At 37.3% G+C, this 23,707-nt stretch overlaps 3 protein-coding genes across 10 annotated transcripts; 1 reads left to right on the top strand and 2 right to left on the bottom strand.

Moving 5' to 3' along the window:
* The first annotated feature begins 9,067 nt into the window (after positions 1-9,067).
* Positions 9,068-13,300, top strand: LOC110755719 (putative pre-mRNA-splicing factor ATP-dependent RNA helicase DEAH2). The gene is made up of 7 exons (XM_021956957.2): positions 9,068-9,542; positions 10,221-10,423; positions 10,522-11,606; positions 11,993-12,118; positions 12,214-12,452; positions 12,563-12,681; positions 12,832-13,300. The coding sequence occupies exons 1-7, from the start codon at positions 9,246-9,248 to the stop codon at positions 12,953-12,955; spliced, it is 2,193 nt and encodes a 730-aa protein (XP_021812649.1). The 5' UTR covers positions 9,068-9,245; the 3' UTR covers positions 12,956-13,300.
* Positions 13,235-15,565, bottom strand: LOC110755720 (pentatricopeptide repeat-containing protein At1g50270-like). 2 transcript variants are annotated; one of them, XM_021956960.2, is made up of 2 exons: positions 14,664-14,805; positions 13,235-14,595 (listed from the first exon to the last, which is right to left on the bottom strand). In XM_021956960.2, exons 1-2 carry the CDS (start codon positions 14,676-14,678, stop codon positions 13,417-13,419), a joined length of 1,194 nt encoding a protein of 397 aa, XP_021812652.1. In that variant the 5' UTR covers positions 14,679-14,805; the 3' UTR covers positions 13,235-13,416. The 2 variants fall into 2 exon arrangements, with proteins under 2 accessions (XP_021812652.1, XP_021812651.2); XM_021956959.2 differs by having other exon boundaries at positions 13,235-15,565.
* Positions 15,566-15,691: 126 nt separating this feature from the next.
* Positions 15,692-23,153, bottom strand: LOC110755728 (long chain acyl-CoA synthetase 1). Of its 7 annotated transcripts, XM_021956983.2 has the most exons (22): positions 22,998-23,125; positions 22,553-22,719; positions 22,114-22,182; positions 21,809-21,972; positions 21,425-21,488; positions 21,239-21,328; positions 21,104-21,160; positions 20,932-20,980; positions 20,312-20,388; positions 19,133-19,172; positions 18,963-19,057; positions 18,565-18,732; positions 18,292-18,402; positions 18,004-18,091; positions 17,839-17,905; positions 17,694-17,769; positions 17,204-17,321; positions 16,800-17,045; positions 16,575-16,714; positions 16,246-16,428; positions 16,023-16,142; positions 15,692-15,914 (listed from the first exon to the last, which is right to left on the bottom strand). In XM_021956983.2, the coding sequence occupies exons 4-22, from the start codon at positions 21,952-21,954 to the stop codon at positions 15,864-15,866; spliced, it is 1,986 nt and encodes a 661-aa protein (XP_021812675.1). In that variant the 5' UTR covers positions 21,955-21,972; positions 22,114-22,182; positions 22,553-22,719; positions 22,998-23,125; the 3' UTR covers positions 15,692-15,863. The 7 variants fall into 7 exon arrangements, with proteins under 7 accessions (XP_021812675.1, XP_021812677.1, XP_021812676.1 ...); XM_021956985.2 differs by lacking the exon at positions 22,114-22,182; XM_021956984.2 differs by lacking the exon at positions 22,553-22,719 and having other exon boundaries at positions 22,114-22,284; positions 22,998-23,101.
* Between the last annotated feature and the right edge of the window lie 554 nt (positions 23,154-23,707).

Raw genomic sequence — 23,707 nt, 5'->3', positions numbered from 1 at the left:
AATAAAATTAAATGTGCATTCAAATTTGATGAATTCCATTAATATTCCACCATGCATGTGTTTCTTTCATACCCTTTGGCTTTTCATTAATTCCCAAAGTGGAACTTGTGCGTCAAATTGATTTCTTCTTTTGCATCAATGGTTGGATTTTTGGATATATGTTGAGGTGACTGACCCTTCTGATTCTGAGAACACGTATACACCAGGCAGAGCAGCCATTGAGCGTTATTTTAGACAGAATTCATTTCTAACACTAAAATAACAGGTGCAAAATTGTGGTCGTTAGGCTGTCTTTGTCTGAACTTCACTCCAAAAGTATCATACACTTTCGAGCGATGCGCGCCACATAATACACACACACACACGCATAAATAACTATAGGCATAAACATCTTATTGTCATTTCACCTATTGAAAAGTTAATACTATCATCATGCTCAAGCTATCAAGACAGAAAAGGAAAGTTTTGATAGGAACTTTCGTTTATCGATTGCATTTCATTACAGCAAGAATGGCCGGACATTAATTGCAGATAAAAGCAACTTGTCCAATCGAAAGTAAAATTGAAAATTGCAGCATATACACTTCCCGTTTTCCAATCCTGAACTTTATTATGATTTGATGTTCGACAAGCTCAATCTCAGTATTTATAAGCACATGCTGCTTAATTAGAGATAAACAGAAATCCATAAATTAATGATATATAGTCACTTTAGCTAATTAAGATGACGACATTTAATTCTTATCTCTAATTAAGCAGCATGTGTACTGATAGAGGTTGATCTTGTCGGACGACTATGAAATCATAGACTAATTAAGAGCAGTTTGTGGGTCTGAATGCAAGGCTGTTTGCTTTCGAAACGTCCTTTCTTACTTCTTGCATGGCATAAAACTGGAAAGTGTAGGTCACCCACCATATTTCCAAGTGCAATTCGTAAATGATACATCAAATTGATATTATATGATTTAAGACAATAAGATGAGGTGGAATTGACCTTATGATATTATTAGACAATTATAATGATTTTCCTAACACAAAAATAGAAAATGAATAACGACACTATAGAGACATGATATATATACAGTTGGAAGTTTGGTGGTTATAATAACGAGTCATTATCTGAATTCACTACTACAAAAACCACTTTGCGCGACGAATGATTTTTGGTCGCGCAAAGGAAAATTTCGTCGCGCAAACTTTGCGCGACGAAATTTTGGTCGTGCAAATTCTGTCGCGCAAAACTCGTGGAGAAAGGGTTTGCGCGACGGCCAAAATTATTCGTCGCACAAAGCCACTTTGCGCGACGAATCATGACAACTTTGCGCGACGAATATTAATTACTTCGCGCGACGAATCATGAAAACTTTGCGCGACGGACAATAACAACTTTGCGCGACGAATATTAATTACTTTACGCGACGAATATTATATACTTTGCGCGACGAAAGTTAATGTCGCGCAAGTGTACTTTGAGCGACGAATGTGGACGTCGCGCAAAGGTTTGCGCGACGAAATATTCATTTTTTTTAATTTTTGTTTTTTGAAAATTTTAAACTAAAATAAACTAATTTAATAGTTTGCGCGACGAAATATTTTGTCGCGCAAGGTTTTTGACATTTTTTATTATTATTTCTCTTATATCAATTTCATTATATTAATTTTTTTAAATTTAATTTAATTGTATGATTTTATTTTTCTTAATTACTTTAATTTAAATTGACATATTCAAAATAAAATTACATAAGAAAAATAGTGGTCAAATTATCCAATATACATAATATTCAAAATGTACACTTAAATTAACAAAGTACAATAATAAAATCTACAAGCCTCTTATATCAAATCCTCAACTTTAGCCATCAAAGCCTCAACAATTCCTACACACAAAAAAAAAAAAAACAAATATTGTCAAATAACAAAACAATAACATAAAATAATGACAAATAATTGGCATAAACTCAAAACTAACTCCAAAAACACATATCAATGAAAAAAATTTAAAATTTACAGAGAAGTGAGTGTGAGAGAATTAGAGAAGATAGTGAGAGAGAGATGAGAGAGTGAGTGAGAGTGAGAGATGATGAAAAGATAGATGAGAGAGTGAGTGAGAGAGAGAGAGAGAGAGAGAGAGAGAGAGAGAGAGATAGTGAAGAGAGAGATGAGAGATTAAGTGAGAGGAGTGAGTGTGAGAGAAATGGTAGGATTTGGGGAGTGGGAAAGAGAGAAATGGTAGGATTTAGAAGACATTGAGAAAATGGTGGAGGAGTTATTTTGCTTTTAAAGAACGTATCACTTTGCGCGACGAAATAATATATTGGTCGCGCAAAGTGTTTAAAAAAAATTTAAAAAAAAATTCCCATTTTCGGTGCCCGCCAAATTTTTTCAGTTTTGCGCGACGAATTTCTGGTCGCCCAAACTTTTGCGCGACCAAAATATTCCCGCGTCCCATTTTTGGTGCCCGCCAAATTTTTAGAGTATACTTTGCGCGACGAATATTTATATATTGGTCGCGCAAAGTCGAAATTTTTTTAAAAAAAATCCCATTTTTGGTGCCCGCCAAATTTTTAGAATATATACTTTGCGCGACGAATAATTATATATTGGTTGCGCAAAGTCAAATTTTTTTTAAAAAAATCCCATTTTTGGTGCCCGCCAAATTTTTAGAGTATATACTTTGCGCGACGAATAATTATATATTGATCGCGCAAAGTCGAAATTTTTTTATTATTTTAAAAATTCCATTTTTAGTGCCCGCCAAATTTTTAGAGTATACTTTGCGCGACGAATATTTATATATTGGTCGCGCAAAGTCGAAATTTTTTTTTATTTTAAAATTCCCATTTTTGGTACACGCCCAAATTTTGAGAGTATACTTTGCGCGACGAAATACCAATTGGTCGCGCAAAGTCTTAAAAAATATTTAAAGCTAGTAATAAATACATATACTATTCAATTTCTTAAGAGTTATACGTACAAAATAAATAAATTTAAAGCTACTCAACGATCCAACCGTCAAACTTGTTTGTTTATACTTCGAGATCATATACACCAAAATTCAGAAAAAATAAACATTAAGAGATCAATTAATGGGACAAAACATTTCGACGGTTATAAACGAAAAATCATGATTTAACGGTTATTTCAACCCTGATTTTGATGATTTTTTACAGCTACACTCCTTGACCCTATATGAATACAATGATTGCATTCGATCGTCAATTTAAAATATTTACACTAGTAGATACCACAAAATCGTATGTTATATTCACTCTTATTTGTTAGTGAATATATTGTTTTCATGGCATACGCATTCTACGAAACTAGTTTCAACGATCCAACCGTCAAATTTGTTTGTTTACACTTCGAGATCATATACGCCAAAAATCGGAAAAAATAAACATTCAGAGATTAAGTAATAGGACAAAAAATTTCAACGGTTATAAACGAAAAATCAAGATTTAACGGTTATTTCAACTCTGATTTTCATGATTTTTTACAGCTACACTCCTTGACCCTATATGAATACAATGATTGCATTTGATCGTCAATTTAAAATATTTACACTAGTAGATACCACAAAATCTTATGTTATATTTAATAAAAGTATAAATAAACTCTTATTTGTTAGTGAATATATTGTTTTCATGGCATACGCATTCTACGAAACTAGTTTCAACGATCCAACTGTCAAATTTGTTTGTTTACACTTCGAGATCATATACGCCAAAAATCGGAAAAAATAAACATTCAGAGATTAAGTAATAGGATAAAACTTTTCGACGGTTATAAACGAAAAATCACGATTTAACGGTTATTTCAACTCTGATTTTCATGATTTTTTACAGCTACACTCCTTGACCCTATATGAATACAATGAACCACTTCGATCGTCAATTTAAAATATTTACACTAGTGGATACCACAAAATCTTATGTTATATTTAACAAAAGTATAAATAAACTCTTAATTGTTAGTGAATATATTGTTTTAATAGCATATGTATTCTATGAAACCAGTTTCAACGATCCAACCGTCAAACTTGTTTGTTTATACTTCGAGATCGTATACCCCAAAAATCGGAAAAAATAAACATTCAGAGATCACGTAATGGGACAAAACTTTTCGATGGTTATAAACAAAAATCACGATTAAACAGTTATTTTAACTCCGATTTTGATGATTTTTTACAGTTACATTCCTTGACCCTACATGAATACAATGAACCAATTTGATCGTCAATTTAAAATATATATTTTCTAACAAAAACCCAATCCGAACTACAATAATATATTTTTCTAACAAAATAATTTTTTTTATTTTTGTCTAGACTTTGCGAGACGAAGATTATTATTTCGTCCCTCAAAGTCATCCACATTTTTTTTTTTAATTTAATTTTAGTAAAGACTTTGCGTGACGAAGATTATTATTTCGTCGCGCAAAGTCATCCAAATTTTTTTTTATTTTTTTATTTAATTTTAGTAAAGACTTTGCGAGACGAAGATTATTATTTCGTCGCGCAAAGGCATCCAAAAATTTTTAAAAATAATTTTTTATTTATTTATTTTTGTAAATACTTTGCGAGACGAAGATTATTATTTCGTCGCGCAAAGTCATCCAAATTTTTTATTTTATTTTATTTAATTTTAGTAAAGACTTTGCGAGACGAAGATTATTATTTCGTCGCGCAAAGTCATCCAAATTTTTTTTTATTTTTTTATTTAATTTTAGTAAAGACTTTGCGAGACGAAGATTATTATTTCGTCGCGCAAAGGCATCCAATTTTTTTTTTATTTTTTTATTTAATTTTAGTAAAGACTTTGCGAGACGAAGATTATTATTTCGTCGCGCAAAGGCATCCAAATTTTTTAAAAATAATTTTTTATTTATTTATTTTTGTAAATATTTTGCGAGACGAATCACTATTCGTCGCGCAAAACTCTGTGCACCGAATTCTAGTATTCGTCACGCAAAGTTATTATTCGCGACGATTCTTTGCCGTCGCGCAAAGTGACTTTGTGCGACGATTTGTTTTTTGTTGCGCAAAATTGAGTCGCTTAAGACTTTGAGCGACGATGATTTATATTTGTCGCGCAAAGTCACTTTGCGCGACGAATTTTGTTTCGTCGCGCAAGGGGTTTTTTTTAGTAGTGATTTTAGAAATAAGAATTGTTATACAATAGACAAATAAATACATATAGATATTTTATTATCATTCACTTTAAAAGAAAATATCAGCAACTATAAATATTATCTCGTAGCCAAAAACTAATCCTGATACAATATCATTTTAGTATCTTCTGGTTAACATTAATTTATTTTTACATTGAAACTCACTGAGTTTGCATGTCGTCTTCTCACAATGATTTGTGATACGCATTCTTAATAATTCAATTTCTTATTTAATTTAATTCTATATATGCTTGTATATTTTGATTTTTATCTATTATATTTCAAGCTTTCACCCCTTTTTTTTTTTTTTGGTGAACAAGGGAGGGGTAAGAACCCCCAACAGCCAAAGAAACTAAACAACACAAAACATACGAGGTTTAGACAACCCCAGTAGGTCATCCACCAACACAGAGCCAAGCCAATCAGGAGCCTCATGAAGCAGATACAAACCCAAATCCAGGTTATGACTCCAACTAGCCAATCTGTCCGCAACAGTGTTCTTCTCCCTATAAATATGGTAAATCTCATAGCTCTCAAACTTATTTAGGATCCCCACGCAACTGGACACCAAAGTAGCAAGAGGATGAAGGAGGAGAAGATTGTGTTGTTGGATTAGTTGAACTGCAATAGCAGAATCCATCTCAATAATGAGTTTAGACATTCTACTATCAGCAGCAAGCTTCAAACCAAAGAGAAGACCCCAAAGTTCAGCCTCCAGCACCTGGCCTATCCCTAAATTAATAGCAAAACCACCATTCCACTCTCCAAGTGAATTTCGAAGGACCCCTCCAGCACCAATACATCCAGAAGCAGCCTGTCGAGAGCCATCCACATTGAGCTTGATGGTACCATGAACAGGAGGGCTCCAAGCAAGAAAAACCTGTGTTTTCACAGTGGCTTTAGTAGTGATAGTCAAAGCTTTAATCCAGTCTTGAACCGCTAAGAAAATAACCATCCTAGGACAAAAAGGCATCTCAATAACAGAGTTAAAAACATGATTATTTCTCCACTTCCAGATGAACCAACAAGCAAACACAAAGGTAAATTTCCATGGTCCCTGCATCACAGCATCCTTGGAACACATATTACTGAGGAGCCATGGCCTAAGCTCAGTATGAAAGAAACACGTAGCCTGGTAAGGCTTCAAAAGTTGGGCCCAAACACTCATGTACAAAACAAACAAAAAAGTTCTAAGGGAGCCGAAGTTTAAAAAAAACTACACAAACAAATTTCTGGGTCTAGCAACCCCACTCAAATCTTTCAGTAGATAATGTCCAAACCCTTTACGCACACCCTCCCAAATTCTACACACCAATTCTAGTTTTGAGCCTAGAGCTGCCCAGCTATATATCCACAAGGCAATTTACTTCTCTGTATTTATGAGTAATACTGCGGTCTTTGTACATAAACATCTTCTAACAGCTAGTCACCAAACTGTAATAGGGATGCTCTTTCTCCAAATCTTGCGTTTCTGAAGAGTAAAACACCTTGACATGACAACGCAATTTATGTCTAATTATTCTTTGTGCTTATTGTTGGCGTGAGTTGTAAGTAGGAGATTTGTTATTACATTTTTCTTTTATTGAGTTGACTTACTCCAATTTATGTCTAATTATTCTTTGTGCTTATTGTTGGTGTGAGTTGTAAGTAGGAGATTTGTTATTACATTTTTTTATTGAGTTGACCTATTCCAGTGTAATTAGGTTTTGATTATTTTTCTTGTAGCATAATTCAATTTAGCCTTAATTACATATATATTTGCCTCAATATGGACAAGAATAATATATGAAAATTTCCAAATACCATTATCCTCCACCTTGAACCTTTGCGCTCACTTCGACCCAAAATCTAAACCTTAATTAATGTTAGATTGCATCTAGGATTTACGTACCTAGTAGTTGCGCACACCAACTAGGATGCAAGGGTAAATGTTTTTATTCACTTGAACTACAAGCCCTTGACATTCATGTGTTTCTCTCCGGAACACTAGGGGCGGGTAGTTCATTAATGTTATTAATGGATATTACTTGACTCCATACATGTTATTAAGGAATCGTTGGGCTATTTTTGGACAAAATTGGAAAAGGCAGAGGCAAGGCACGACGAGGGAAGACAATGTATGACAAAGGCAAAGGCGAATGAAAATGGCAAGGCAACAATAAGACAAGATAAGGCAAGGCAAAGCAAGGGAAGACAAGGCAAGGGGAAATGAAAAAGGCAAGACATGGCAAGTTCAGGCAAGGAAAAGGCAAAGGCAAAGACAAAGACAAAGGTAAAGGTAAGGCAAGGCATGACAAGTCCATGCAACTCAAAGGAAAGGCCAAGACATGTAAAAGTTAAGGCAAAGCAAGGCAAGGCAATGAGAAGACGTGGCTAGGCAAGACAAGGCTAGGCAAGTCGAGGCAAATCAAAGGAAAGGCAAAGGAATGATAAGGGAAAGCCAAAGCAAAGGCAAGGCAAGGCAAGGCAAAGGCAACACAACACAAAGCAAGCGAAGGCAAGGAAAGTTAAGGAAAGGCAAGGCAATGGGAAGACAAAGGCAAAGAAAGTCAAGGCAAGGCAAGGCAAGACAAGACAAGGAAAGTCAAGGTAAGACAAAGCAAAGTCAAGGTAAGGCAATTGCAAGGTAACCCAAGGCAAGGCAAAGCAAATGAAAGGTAAGGCAAGGGAAGACAAGTCATGGCAAAGGCAAGGGAGGGCAAGGAAAGGGAAGGGAAGGCAAAGGCAACACAAAACAAGGCAAGGCAAGGCAAATCAAAGAAAGGCAAGGCAAGTCAAGGAAAAGTAATGTCAAGGTAATGCAAGGCAAGGCCAACACAAGGCACCACAACACAAAGGCAAGGCAAGGCAAAAGAGACAAAACATGGTAAAAGCAAGGCGCATGCCTTAGCAAGGCAAGGAAAGGCAAACCAAGGCAAAGGGAAGACATTGCTTAACAAAGGCAAGGCAAAGTCATTGTCAGGAAAGGCAAAGCAAAGGCAAAGCTAGTCAAGCTAAGGCAATGGCAAGCTAAACCAAATTTGTTATAATCCATATTTTGTAATTTTGATTCTTTTAATCCATATACAAAACCAACATTTACTAATATTCATTTGAGTAAATACCTTAACTTGGTTATACAATTTATGTAGAATAAAAAAAAACTATGAGGTTAGTAGATAAATTAATTTTGTTATATTAGTAGTTAGTAATTAAGATATATGGGCCATGAATAAAAGAACTGTGGGTTTAGTAGCATTAGAAAGTTTTATAACAAGAGGAGAGAAAAAGAAAGCCCAATATCATGATTTGATGATAGAAGTGCATTTCGTAAAAGAGTTGTTGAATAGAGATTTTATGGATGTCAAAACTTTTCGATGGTTTTCATTATTGGAGAAGACTAAGAAACATTTTCAATTTGACATGTTTATTTATTTCGAATTAGGAAGTAAAGAATCGGGAACTTAAAGACTAGAGTAAGTAAGGAATTCGAATTGGATCAACTATCGACTAGTAGTTGGTCCAATTTCTGATTTTGAAAGATATTAGATAACCAATTTTAGGGTGAGACACACATATTTTTTATGTGTTAATAAACGTCAAAGAATTCTAAATTGGAATAGTTTTCTTCTCATACCTATTCAACCTATTCATAGTAAGTAAACATATCATAAATGCTATTTTTGGAAAATTTTCATTCCATAGAAGCCCAGTAGAATTTGAGAAACACTAAGCCGGCCCCTTCCCATTTGCCGACTAAATCAGATCATTATTGGGCCTCCCCTCAGGGCCGGACTAGATTGAAATTGTGGGTTCAGCAAGTTCCCGAAAAGAAAAAAGTTAACAAAAGAGGGACTAAAATGTAATTCTTGAAATTTCACCTCCCTATTAATAATAATATTAATTGCACAACGCAAAAGCCCTAGCCTCTCTTTCCTGAAATTCTCAATCTTCTTCTATCTTCTAGGGTTTGCTAATTTTAGGGCTAAATAGTAAATAGGAAAAGGGAGAGAAACCCTCGATTCGGATCCTATCCGACTTCGTTAGGATCCAACTGATAGCCTTTTGGGTTTCTGCGCTGTTAAGGTTTTTGATTGATGGGTACGGAGAGGAAGAGGAAGGTGAGCCTGTTCGACGTGGTGGACGAGACCTCAGTCTCATCGGCGAAGATGAGTAAATCGAACGGTGGTGCAGGAGCAACAGCGAATCATAACGCGGTGAGCAATCTGATCAATAGGTGGACCGGCAAGCCTTACTCGCAGAGGTATTATGAGATTCTTGAGAAGAGGAAGACTTTGCCCGTTTGGCACCAGAAAGAGGAGTTCTTGCAAGCCCTCAAGGCCAGCCAGTCTCTTATTTTGGTTGGTGAGACTGGTAGTGGTAAAACCACCCAGGTTTGTTTCTGCAAGGCTTTTTACTTTAATTTGGTCTCTATAGTAACATTGAAAACTTAATGCAAAGTGAATTAAAATTTTGCACTTGGTAATGAATATTTATTCGTAAAATGTGCTAAGATTACGTTTCTTCTTTGGTTGCTGAGAAACTCGATGAAAAATGACCCTTAAACTTAATGGTAGTTGCATTACCATTGCTGTTAGTTTGAAAATCATAGTAAATATTGTGTTGTTTAGGAAGGTAAACTGAGAGAAAAGAAAGTGGAATGTTTAAAACTTCTTGTAGTCGTCCACCATGTTGTGCATTGCTTTTTTAACGCCGAGTTGTGAAACTTATATGATATGCAGTGGACTTATGTTTTGCATGGTAATGATTTAATTATATATTGCAAGTAGCTTTTGGTTTCGTTCCTTCATTTTTTTTAGCTTGGTAGAATTTACTGATTCGCCTAACTGCTTACTGAACTAAATTTTTCACCCTTGGCAGAGGGTGCCCTTTTACCCAAAGACCAGTGGCTGTTGTGTTATTTGAATGTAGAAGTCTTGGTTTTCCAAAGGCCCTGTTATATATAGTTCTCTTTTTGGCTGAATGTTATAATGTGTGCCACTTTCCCAACACAACTAAGAATATTACCTACTGGAAGTTCACTAAATTCAGTATGTACTTCTCTATTGCAGATCCCTCAATTTGTTTTGGAAGCTGTTGATTCGGAAACTCCAGATAAACGTAGGAAGATGATGATTGCATGTACCCAGCCCCGTAGAGTGGCTGCAATGTCAGTGTCCCGTCGTGTTGCAGAAGAGATGGATGTAACCATAGGAGAAGAGGTTGGTTATAGCATCCGTTTTGAGGACTGCAGCAGTGCCAGAACAGTGCTGAAGTAAGCTCAACATTTTTGTTTTTGTTTTCTTTACGGAATCTTTTAGCTGAGAGCCAAGGGATACATAATTTACATATTTACATTTTTTTTTGTGGCAGGTATCTAACGGATGGAATGCTTTTAAGAGAAGCAATGACAGACCCACTATTAGAGCGATACAGTGTGATAATTCTTGATGAGGCTCATGAAAGAACTTTAGCAACAGATGTTCTATTTGGGCTTCTGAAGGAAGTATTGAGAAACAGACCTGACTTGAAGCTGGTTGTGATGAGTGCTACACTTGAGGCTGAAAAATTTCAGGGTTATTTCAGTGGTGCACCACTCATGAAAGTTCCTGGAAGGCTTCATCCAGTGGAAATTTTTTACACTGAGGAACCTGAAAGGGATTATCTGGAGGCAGCAATTCGTACAGTCGTGCAGATTCATATGTATGAGACCCCAGGAGATATACTTGTATTTCTAACGGGAGAGGAAGAGATAGAAGATGCATGCCGCAAAATTAACAAGGAAGTTGGAAACCTGGGTGACCAGGTTGGTCCTGTGAAAGTGGTCCCTCTGTATTCAACTCTTCCTCCAGCTATGCAACAGAAAATATTTGATCCTGCTCCTCCTCCCATAAACGAAGGTGGAATTCCTGGAAGGAAGATTGTAGTGTCAACAAACATTGCAGAAACTTCTCTCACTATAGATGGAATTGTTTATGTTATTGATCCTGGATTTGCTAAACAAAAAGTTTATAACCCACGAGTGCGTGTTGAATCCTTGTTGGTATCTCCAATTTCAAAGGCAAGTGCACATCAGAGGTCAGGGCGTGCTGGAAGAACTCAGCCAGGAAAATGTTTCAGACTATATACTGAGAAAAGTTTCCATAATGATCTTCAACCACAGACATATCCAGAAATATTGAGATCAAACCTTGCAAATACAGTTCTTACTTTGAAGAAACTAGGAATAGATGATTTGGTTCATTTTGATTTTATGGATCCTCCTGCTCCTGAGACATTGATGAGAGCATTAGAGGTTTTGAATTATTTGGGGGCATTGGATGATGATGGTAACTTGACGAAGCTGGGGGAGATTATGAGTGAGTTCCCGTTAGATCCTCAGATGTCAAAAATGCTGGTTGTTAGCCCCGAGTTCAACTGCTCAAATGAAATTTTGTCAATATCTGCAATGCTTTCAGGTACTTATTTCTTTATTCTTTCCGCTTTCTCAGTTGTGTCTGTCTTGGTTCAGGTCAGGCTGCATCATTCTTGGTTGCATGCTGATTGATCTGTTATGTGTACATACATTTTTTTGTGCACGTGTTGTCCTGACTGCTACAACTGCATGCAAATGCATATGCATGTGGTTGAAGTGGTACTGTGTCAAATTAGGTTGTCATCAGCAACTGTCTTGTCTGGGTTCCATGCCCCCGGTTGGCATGTACCTATGGATTTTTAAGTAAGTGCTGATGCAGATAGTTGCAGTTTCTCAGTATTATCTCATGAAGCAAATGGTGTCGTCTCGCCTCTATGCATCTGCTAACGTTCCATGGGCCTCGTCTGTGATAACCAATTTATTTCTTAGTACCCAATTGCTTTGTCCGGCCTAGGGAGGCTCAAAAAGCTGCAGACGAGGCAAAAGCTAGATTTGGACACATTGATGGAGATCATCTCACGCTTCTGAACGTGTATCATGCATACAAGCAAAACAGTAAGTACATCTATCTGTTTCTTCTTTCAATACTGATTTGAAGTTATTTTCTTCAGTGTCTTGGTATAAAATTCTTATTTTTGAATGGGTTGTAGATGAGGATCCGTCGTGGTGCTATGAGAACTTTGTCAATCAGAGGGCATTGAAGTCTGCAGACAACGTCAGGCAGCAACTAGTGCGCATAATGGCCCGGTTTAACCTGAAGTTATGCAGTACTGATTTCAATAGTCGTGACTACTACATAAACATAAGAAAAGCCATGCTAGCTGGATATTTCATGCAGGTGGCTCACCTGGAACGCACTGGGCACTACCTGACAGTGAAAGATAACCAGGTATGTGAAATTATTCTTCGCTTTTATCTTTCCATTTGGACCGTCTGGCATCCCTTTTTTCCCTTATCAGTGTTTGTGTTTGCTCCTAATATGTATGATCTTATTGGCAGGTGGTACATTTGCATCCGTCAAATTGCTTGGATCATAAACCAGAATGGGTGATTTACAACGAATATGTCTTGACAAGCAGGAATTTTATCCGTACAGTGACAGATATTCGTGGGGAGTGGTTAGTCTCTCTCTCTCTCTCTCAAGGTTTTATATTTTTATTTATTTTTTGTATAGCTGTTGAGTAATGGTTAGAGTCATTTGTTAAGGTGAATCTAAATTTTTGTGTCGTTATCCTGTTTGTAATCTCTCAAATTTTACATTTCTACAGGCTTGTTGATATAGCACCCCACTACTATGATTTGGCGAATTTTCCCCAGTGTGAGGCCAAGCGTGTTCTTGAGAAGCTTTACAAGAAGCGGGAGGACAGGGATGAAAACAAAAACAGAAAATGAAGTTGATACCCACGGATCTTCAGAATCTGCGGATTCTTGTCTGAGTAACAAAGCGCAATCAGTGAGAGCTGGTCTAAGATTCTTCATCATATTTAAGCATTTTGCGTCTCTCAGCTGCTCATTTGTCATTGTAGCTGGGGAAAGGCCTTCAATGTTTCTGTAACATTTTCTTGGAGTATTAGTTTCCCTAGTCTATAGTTTTGTATCGTATCCACTATTGTTATTTAATCTTGGATGTGATGATCTTGCTGGTATTCAAGATTAAGAAGCAGTTTAAAATTTGACATAAAGGCTTACGCAGCTTTATATTATGATTTTTTTATCAATGGAAGTCTTTTCTCCCTACTACCAAAGTGCTAGCAGAAGAAAGAAAAAGAAAAGTAGCATCAAAAATGAAAAAAATGAAAGACTTGTGTTGGATTCTTGGTGGACATAAAAATCTGCAACCCTCAATTGGTGGTTCATCTTATTCTATACTGAGACTCGACCCAGCTACCTGCAATCTGCTTTTGAATGTGTTTCTCTTTCATAATTTTCCTAAACTCTAGTACACTGTCCCATACCCCTCTTTCGCCATGGATCTTTGAAAGCGTTGAATATATTGCGGGATGGTCGTTTCTCAGTTTCTCAATTTCTTTAGCAGCAAACTCACCAAGTTGAAGACTTGAATGCAAGCCACATGCACCAAGCAATGCAACCCAAATCACAACATCCGGCTGAAATGGCATCCACTGTATCAATTTCTCCGCTTCCTCTAGGTTGCCTGCTCTCGCATAGAGGTCGACCATGCATGCGTAGTGCTCGACGTTTGGTTCGATTCCAAACTTTGCCTTCATGGAGTTAAATAGTTTTTCACCCTTCTCAACCATCCCACCATGCCCACAAGCCGATAACACATTTACAAATGTAACTTCATCTGGCCTTACACCACACTTGATCATTCTCTCAAACTTGTCCAATGCTCTTGTTGCGAGTCCATGCCTCGCAGAACCTCCAATGATTGAATTCCATGTCACCAAATTTTTTCTCGGCATGAATCCGAAAACACAAAAAGCCGCTTCAATGTCCCCGCATTTTGCGTACATATCAACAAGCGAGGTTGACATGATGACATCCTCCGGCGTACCAAGCTTTAAGATGCTCGAATGAACTTGCTGCCCCATTATAAGTGAAGAACAACCAGCACATGCATCTAATACACTTGAAAATGTAAAGTGATTTGGCAGAGCCCCGGATTTCAACATCAAGAGGAAAAGATCCAGAGCATCCATAAATTTCTGATTTTTCACATACCCACTGATCATAACAGTCCATGAAACCACATTCCTTTCTCTCATTTTGTCGAAAACAGAGCGAGCTTTGTTGATCCTCTTATTGTTGATATACCCGCTTACCAAACTAGTCCAAGAAACTATATTCCTCTCCAGCATGACATCAAAAACTCTTTGAGCCTCGTGCGTGCACCCCAGTTCCATGTAACTCGAAACCAATGCATTCGAAGACGAGACATCCTTCATTGGAATCTCATCAAACACTCTGCTTAAAGCAATCTGATCCCCTGTATTTGCATACCCTTTGATCAGCGCTGACCCAACAAACACGCTTGAGCTGAGCGCCAAACGGACTACAAGGGCGTGAATCTGCGATACCAAAACATTAAACGCTGTGCCCAGAAAGGCATTGAGTACCGTCGAGATGGTATACTCACTTGGTCTAAAGCCATCTCTTCTCATTTGCAAGAAGCATCGATTAACTCCGTGTGGGTTTTTGGCTTTCTGCAAACCCGTCAACATGGTGTTCCACGAAACGACGTCTTTCACGAGCATTTGATCGAACAGGTCCTGTGCAATTGGCGTCTGATCATTTCTCACATGCGCTGCAAGCATTCTGTTGCATGACAAAATGTTCCGGGATGGAGGATTTCCATCAAAATACAGACGCGCATGGTCTGAGCCTTGAGTGTCAAGCATGGGACTGAAACTGGCTTTTGAAAGTGTACAAAGCTGGCGGTAATTTTTTAGGAGCAGGGTTCTCTCTAACCTGCGCATGACGTATAGTCAACTAATATCCTGATTAACTGATTTTTAATGCAGCTAAGTCCTAAATTCAAATCCTATTAAATTTGTGAAGGAAAAGAGAAAGTGTTAATTTGAAAGTTAAACAAAGTGGGTTTGCACGAGCACATGTTTAAAATTAGGGTGCAATGCAAGTTATGAAGAAGAAGAGAAAAGATGCTGCGAGCTGTCAAAAGAAATGTGGAGAAGAAAGGCGCAGCTCCAAACTGAGACAACATATCTCATGTAGATTTGATGTTAACATCACGATTTGGTTGGGTTTAGTTTAGGCCTCAAACTAGTAGCGTAATCGAACAAAACTAATTCTTTGGTAACCGATTTGGTTGGGTTATTTCCTTCTTAAAAAATTAATCAAATATGTTATATTTTCTTACCGTCGAAGATGGAGAAATTTTGAGAGAGAGATGATTTTAAATTCGAATGGTTCTACGGATTTAGTTTTTCATTTTAAATGGTTGATATCAATCTGTATGTGGGATGAAAATCGATAAGTTGGTTCAATTCAGTCTAACACTACACTTTTTGAGTGGAAAAACCGAACCAAACTGTTCGTATTGTTTTGATTTGACGGGTGTGAACCGTTTGGATGACTTTTTCCCCACCCCGAAACCCTAAACTAAACGAACGCATATTTCATTTCATGCATTCTGTTCAATGCTCATTGGCAGCTTAAAAACTGAATATTGTAACTGGGAATTCAAATATTGCTACAACACAACCCGATTACTATCAGCGATTTAGTAAAGTGCTATCAGTTTGGTATACATACATATATAATGCATAAACTTAATGGAGCTTCCTTATACAATTTAACATCTTATGCTGGTGATGGCTCAAGAGCATTTTCGTCCATCCAGAGTTTGGTAGAGTTGATCAATTTCAACCTGTAAAATGCCAAATTGTCAGTTGCTTTACAGTTGTTTAACAATTAACAGTAATGTGTTGACCCCCAAAAAAAAACAGGAATTTCACAATTAGGAATGCCAATTTACCTTGTAATACTTGAGCAGTTGATGTCTTTTCTTTTTCATAGTTGCAGTCACCAAGTCTCTTTCCATGTCAAGGGGGCGAGGTTCTACAATGACTCCTTTGATACGTTCAAAGCCACGCAGCTGGTTGAAACCACAAATAAATAGAAACTAATCAATATTTTTCCATCTCAACAAAAGATTGCAATTCATGCAGTAAGGTATTAAAACTAGAGACACTACTTACCTTGTTTCTCTCAGCTGTTAACTTAAGCTCGGCCATGATATGATTCTTTAGCTGATCAAGAGAACAAATATCAGAAAATGAACCTATGTGACCATTTAAATAAGCCCATTTCTTGGTAGTCTCTTCTTCTGGTACCACCACTGCAACAAGCATAGACTTGAAGCTGTTCCCGTAAACCCAGATCTTCGAAATAAAAAGAAAGGAACACAGCAGCACCGAACAGCGCGTTAGTTAACAGAAGCTCGTGGAGTACAAATAATGGAAACATGAGTACACAGATCTTGTATATGACTTTAAATTTAACCAGGATGTAGGGAAGAGAAGCTCACATCTTCAATAATAGAAGCAATGCCATAAACATTTTCCAAATACTCAAGTGCAACATACTCTCCTTGGGATAGCTTAATGAGATTCTTTTTCCTATCAATCACCTTCATGGTTCCATTTGGAAGTATTTCACCTATGTCCCCTGAGGAATATTGACGATATATATTTACTATTTTCAATAATTACTGGAAATCAATGGCTGTAAAGATATGCTGATCATGATGAACCTGTATGGAACCAGCCATCTTTTATGGCTTCTCTTGTCAATTCAGGACTTTTGTAGTAGCCGGAAAAAACAGTCTTCCCTCTCAGACATATCTCACCACAAGGAGGATTCCCAAGTGGATTGTAGCCCATTTCTGGAACCTCATCCAGGCGCAGCTCATTGTATACACTTACAGAACCAACAGCTCCAATCATGCACATTTCATCCGGAAAGCCAAGAGTAGTCGGTCCACAAGTTTCGGTCAACCCTGAAAGAATTATCCACAACTATCTGACCACTTCAATTATGAATATACAAGCTGTCTAAGAATTCCATGATTCAAAATCATCCATAGGCCAGAATGCTATGATGGTCTGTACTTATATACATATACATATGTTTACTGCTGAAAACAGAGTTGTTTACCATAGCCTTGGACTACAAAAGCACAGCAAGTAACCCGCAAGAATTCTTCGATCTCAGAGCTCAAGGGTGCACCTCCAGAAATTATAAGTCGAAGCCGACCGCCCAGCCTAGCTTTGACCTTAAAAAATTGAAAATGAAAAGTAAGACCATAATATGGGAAGACTTGACCCATTTCATTCAAGTAGGTTAATGATTTTAAAGTTCTATGTTAGAACTAGAGTAGAGGCCCAAGATACTATCTATTGTGATCCAAAATCTTCAAATTTCCAATGTGAGATTTTATATTTTTAACAGTTATGGGTTTATGGCCAAGGAATATTATGTCTGATTTAACAAATTAGAAGGATTAATCCCCTGAGACTTGAACTTCCATTTTTGTGTTGAAATCCATAAGATCACATATAAGTAGCTTGAAAGCTCCTTTTGTGGGAAGATTTCTTTTTTCTTTTTTTTAAAGTAAGAATATCAAATCAGAGGAGAAAAATACAACCTTCCTGAAGGCTAACAGATCTGCTAATGGTGATGCATTTTTGTTCTTATACCCCATATTCATCCAAGCAAGTTTGCTGTATACCAAAAGAAGGGTTAGCTTCATATAGAAGTTAATACTGTAGAATTAATAAATGCCTACTTACTATCTGTAGAGAATATCAAAAATCTTCCTTCTTCTGGGATTGAGCTCTAACACTGCTTTCTTTATACCTGAAGTACAGGTGAGTTTGAATTAGCACATCTAGCTCAAATCAATAAAACTATATAGTTTTATTTTTCAGACAGATCACAGGCAAAAAATTTCTTGCCTTCGTGTATTTTTTCAAAAACTCTAGGCACCCCAGCAAGAAGTGTTGGCTTTAACTCCATCATATCATCCTTCAATGCATTAAGATCCTTCAAATAAGAGAATCAATGCAATTATGATTAACAGAGGGGATGAAAGGTACTTAAAGAGTCTTGAGTGAAATGGAACATCAGAAGGTGAATTGAGAGCTCCATCCTCCCTGATATCATTTGGATTCTAGGACAGTTTGGGAAGTATATGAAAGATTTAACTTATTGCATTCAAGATATAAAAAGTTCTGGTAGCATACCCCATGATAGTAGCCAACAGAAGCACCATTTCGGAAAAAATACTCCTCAATCACGCGATCCAGGATATGAGCCAGGGGAAGGAAAGATAGATACACATCATCCTCTGTCATCTACTCAACATCATAAATTAATGCACATGTCAGTAGAACAAAATTAATTTGTTTAGCTAACAAGGTATTCAGGTACTACTTGAAAACATGGAAAAGGGAAACACATGTATGGTATAGAAAACAACGTATCAGAGCCTTCAGAGGATCATATTTTATGCTTACCTTGTCTTCAAATTGTTCCATAAAAAGGTCAATCCCTCTCACACCATATGCAACATTTTCATGTGTTATCACAACACCTTTAGGATCTCCACTGGTACCGCTTGTGTACATAATTGCGCAGATATTTTCAGTCCGGGGTGGAAGAATCTCTGACGGATTTTGTTTACCCTGAGAACAAAAAATTCCACTCACGACTAGGGGAAAAGAAGAAGCAAAAGGGGTAGTAGTGATATGCAATAAAGACAGTCATGGCCATACATTTTACAGTTACAATTTACACCGAGGAAAACTGGGATTCTAAAGGTTTAAACTTTAAATACAGAGCATTACTAGTACTTGTCTATTTCAAAGCAATATAAAGTTGTGCTGGTTCTTTTGATCAAAAGAGAGAAACTAACCATCTTGATGAACTCGTTCCATGAGTATGGTTTTATCCCAAGCTGCACTGCTTTTTCCTTCTCTTCCTCTGTCAATGAAGTGAAGCAAACCATAACTGCAAAACACAAGCAAGATCAGTACAAGGCTTTCTAGCAGCTGCTGGGAACATAGATTATATTGTCTTCCTCACCTTTTAGTCGTTGAATAGATCTACAATCCGGGTTCAATAGCTGCAAAGAAAAGTAATTGTTTCCAATCAGAACCATCTAGTGCTTGTGAAACTTGTTGTAAAATTGGCTCACATTTAGTATGCAAGTGAAGGAGGAAGCGACCGGTCGCAAGGGAAAAGCGACCGGTCGTTTTGAAGCAGATTCGAAGTCTGGAGGAGAAGCCGGAAATCGTGACCAGCGACCGGTCGCAAGGTGCAAGCGACCGGTCTCTTTCAGACAGATTGCAATGCGACCGGTCGCTAGGAACGTGCGACCGGTCGCCAGACGCGCTGTGTCGTTTTTCCATGCGTTTTTCAAGGTGCCTTTCACATGTGCTTGTTCCCTACCTAACTCCAAGTGCCTCCAAAGAGTTTTATGGGTTCTAGGAAGTTTGGCAACATGTCTTAGAAGCTGGAACACCATTTAAATGTTGTTTGTTGTCTTGTACCAAAGGGTTTTCTAGGTGAGAGACAAGGAGACAAAGGGTATATGCTTTATGGCTTGTTTTCTGGTTTGCCTAACCTTGTGTTTAGGCGGGTAGCTGAAAGCAAGAACGTGAAGGAGTAATTGCAGCCCTCTACTAAGTCCAAAGGTCTGCCTACAAAAGAAAAGAAGATGCAAGACAACTGTGTGTGGTTAATGTCAAGGAGTGGTCAAGTAGCTGGAGCTATTGTGTCCAAGAGGTTGAACTAACCAAGGGAGGAAGAGAGAGAGGGAAATTAGTTCAAGAGTGAGCTGAGTTGGGTCTTGAGTGTCTAGACACCAAAGGAGGGAAACACCAAGTGTGAGAGAGTGTTCACAAGTGCATCAAAGTGTTGAGCAAGGGGTGAGAGAGAAAAGAGAGCTTGGGAGAGAATAGAGTTCTAAGGGGGTTTCTTTGTAAACCAAAGTTGTAACTTATTCTTTCATTAGTGAATTTCTCAAGGGGATCACCAAGAGGATGTAGGCAATTGCTGAACCTCTATAAATTCTTGTGTCACTTTGTGCTTGGTTGGTTTCTCAAGTGTGTGTGTGTGATTCATCCATTCTTGTGTGTGTCACAAAGTCCATCAACAACAAGATCATTAGGGGAGTGAGTGAAAGTGTTTGTCCATTTTCACAACAAAACTGATCATGTATATGATTTGATTAAAATGCAGGTTGAGATATTTATTTCTCACTTCTTTCACTTTCTTATCTTGGATGAAAACAACCTCAACCTCTGCATGATCTACAATATAATTTACAGCTCCCGGACCTGCATTATAAGAACACAACAACTAAGACTTCAAATAAATTCTTGGCATCAATGGACCACTTCAAATACGAAACTAAAAGGATACATCTCATAGTTTCAAGAATGAAAAGTTACCGAAAACAGAATTCCAAGCTTTCCTAAGTTCTACAGAAGGTAGGAAAGTTATTGATTCAAGACTGGCAGGCTAGATAGCCTCAAGCAAAATGCCAACGAATAGGGTAATGTACATTATAGTTGTCTTGCTTCTCATTTAGAAAGGCAGATATACTACACAAACTCCAAATGAATATTGAGCCTTAATCGCAAGGAAAAAGGAATCGGCCTGTCATAAAGGTGGTATTCTTGGCAAAGCTAATAAGTACATTGTGCATATTATAATATCTTGATCCACCCTTTGCATAAAATCAATTGGACAATTGAGGACAAAAAAGTTTAAATCTTTACTTTTGTGTGTGTGTGTGTGTGTGAGAGAGAGAGAGAGAGAGAGAGAGAAAGAGAGCCTGAAGGCAGGAACTCTTCTCAAAAGAAAGAATATTGTTTTACCAAGGGTATCGTAGAGAGGCACACAAATCAAACTGTGAGCATTGCAAGCCTGCATAAATTTTAAACAAGTTGTTCATCACATGATTGATTTATACAACAGAATCATAATAAGAAAAGAGAAAAAGAAAATTAGCAAAATGCAAACGGGATTAAAGAGCATGCCCAAACCAACCTCCATTGCCATAATCCATTGGGGGCAATTTGAGCCATAAATCCCAATACGGGAGCCCTGTTACAAGATAATCATCAAAGCCAGGAAAGAGACTAGTTTCAGCTGCCAAAATCCACAACTATGTATTATGCTTACTGGTTCAACACCGGATAATCGTAACGCAGAACCAACATGCAGAACTTCCTCATAAACCTCCTTGTATGTTTTCCAAATGTAAGGCCCTGGCTATAGATCATATAATAGTACTGAAGTCAAAAATCAATTTCCAAATCTACTAGATGTGTTGGTATATTATCTCTGCATTACTTAAATATACTTCACCTTCCCATCAACAATTTTACGCCATCCAAGCATCCGATTTCCAGGATACTGCCGAACAGATTGACTGCGCATCAACATTTTTAAACTGTCAAAGAAATGAACTGTGTACAAGGATCTGCTTCTACTGTAAACAGCTAATTATCTTCATAGGAATTAATGACAAATGTAAACAGTAGAAGTCTAATTCTTTTTTTTTGGGTAAATACCACGAGGTGTTGCCACACCCGAAGGGTGGGATTAATCCCCGCTTGGGGTTCGGCTTGCCCTTGGCCACAAAGTGCTTCCAACAGGTTTCAAACCCCTGTCATTGAGGCACTAGGTAGCTCGGTAGAAGTACATTCAAGTACATCTGATAGTTGTCATTACTAAACATTATTTAATTACCTGAAAACATCCCAAGATGAACTTATTCGGCGATCAGGTGGGGGAAAATCATTTTCGGATAGTAAATTACGGTACACTGGACCAACTGAAGGCTTGCCATCCTGGCCTTCCCTTCCTTCCTCAACTGGAAATGAGAAAATCTTCATTGGTTTTTGTTATGAAACCTGGATGTACAAAATAGAGTCATGGGAACACACACAAACACTTAGACTTATATATGAAGTATTCAGAAGTTTATGTGTGAACAATTGACTAGAAGGTAAGACAGAATTAATGAAGATTGAAGCACCTCCTCCTACTCCTACCTATATATTGTCAAAATCACCGGCCAATGTAAAGCAAACCCAAAAGTTTGAACTGGTCAGAAAATAACACTGTAACGTAAACCACGAGCGCTATCAGCTTTCATTGGGCAAGCCCTCTGAAATTCTGGTACCACCATATCCATGGGTTTCCACTAAATTAAATAGTTTAAACTGAAAAGTAGAATTAATTAAGTTGCAAATCTGTAAAACCATATTAATGTCAAATTGTTTTAACAAAAATAAATAAATTACTGATCAACCTATGGGCGGAATAGCCAACCCACATTAATTAGTACACACTAATCACTGATTAGTGCAGCAAAATTTTAGCAAACCGTCTGAGGTACTTGAATCTACAAGGGAGAAAGGAATTTATTTTATAACAAAAAGCCACTGAACAGTAAAAAAAGAGGAAAATATATAACAGAAGAAGAAGTACCCTGAAAACAACATGCAGAAGGGGGAAGTGTGGCGGGGGGCGGGCGGGTGCAGAGTAGATGAGAGTCTTTAAGAGAAGTAATTTATAATCTCAAGTCCCTGACAACTAGAATTGGTATCGATCCAACCAAACATGACGCCACCAAAGCATCCATACAGAGAACAAGGCTGACATATACAACACAACCACATTTGACACCCTTACGGATGTTCAGAAAAAAAGAAAAAAAATCCTAAACCCATTACTATATTTAAATACTCACCATTATATGCATACAAAATCCTTGTGAATCCAAACACATACTTAGTACAAACATATACAAATCTTGGACTATAATAAGTATAGTATACCTGCATGCATTTGCGTCTTTCTGTGTGTGTGTGTGTGTGTGTGTGAGAGAGAGAGAGAGAGAGAGAGAGAGAGAGAGAGAATTATTACAACTTACAGAGGAATGAATATTGGAATGGAGCTTGGAAGTGAGGTCATGCAAATGGTGGTGGTGGTGGTGCAGCTTCAAATATTTATGGAGTGAGAAACAGGAGAAGGATATGGACAATGGTAATAGTTATTTGGCTAAAATAATGGGTGGGAAGGACATAGGTCATTCAATTATTCACATCAACCAGCCTCCCTAACTTGGATCATTTTGACAATCATTTATGACGATTTACATATATAAGTCCTCCACGAAACTTATCTTTTCTTTTTCATCCTACATCATTTGTACTAAACGGACAAATAAAGTGAAACCGGCCATGTGCACTAGAAAAAACAGGACTTCATTAAGAATTCGGGGTTAGGGAGGGATGATATTATAGCTTAATTATAGTAATGTTTACAATAATAAACTATATTCTATAATGCTTAGATACATTTTTGTTATAATAGTTTTCAGTGAAACCTGTGATACTATAAGTTATAGTAGTTATAAATGACCCTGCCACAATTTCTGTAACGTCTTTATCTTCTTAACCAATAATAACCAACTACTCTCTTCCATTTTTTTTTCCCTTCTTTTTTTTATGAAAAAAAAGTTTAGGGGGAGATTGGTTACTCTCACCACCAATACCAGGACATATTCACAACCTCAAGCTGGAAGGACTTACGCATGGCAAAACTGTCATCTGCCACCAATATGAATTTATGTAGAAAATT

The sequence above is a fragment of the Prunus avium genome, chromosome 3 (genome assembly GCF_965620075.1).
Source record: "Prunus avium chromosome 3, drPruAviu1.hap1.1, whole genome shotgun sequence".
NCBI classification, from domain to species: Eukaryota; Viridiplantae; Streptophyta; class Magnoliopsida; order Rosales; family Rosaceae; genus Prunus; species Prunus avium.
Note: the sequence above shows the minus strand (reverse complement) of the source record. Positions and strands in the feature narration are given on the sequence as shown.

Bases quoted from the DNA above. Each gene is read 5' to 3' on its own strand.
- LOC110755719 (XM_021956957.2), top strand. From the start codon at position 9,246: ATGGGTACGGAGAGGAAGAGGAAGGTGAGCCTGTTCGACGTGGTGGAC. The intron at 10,424-10,521 runs GTAAGCTCAACA...TTTTTGTGGCAG, and splicing joins AGTGCCAGAACAGTGCTGAA to GTATCTAACGGATGGAATGC. The intron at 12,453-12,562 runs GTATGTGAAATT...TCTTATTGGCAG, and splicing joins TGACAGTGAAAGATAACCAG to GTGGTACATTTGCATCCGTC.
- LOC110755720 (XM_021956959.2), bottom strand. From the start codon at position 15,003: ATGCGCAGGTTAGAGAGAACCCTGCTCCTAAAAAATTACCGCCAGCTT.
- LOC110755728 (XM_021956986.2), bottom strand. From the start codon at position 21,954: ATGAAGATTTTCTCATTTCCAGTTGAGGAAGGAAGGGAAGGCCAGGAT. The intron at 17,906-18,003 runs GCAAGAAATTTT...CCTGTACTTCAG, and splicing joins TTTTGAAAAAATACACGAAG to GTATAAAGAAAGCAGTGTTA. The intron at 17,322-17,693 runs GTTGTATTTTTC...CAATTTTTTAAG, and splicing joins ATCTGTTAGCCTTCAGGAAG to GTCAAAGCTAGGCTGGGCGG.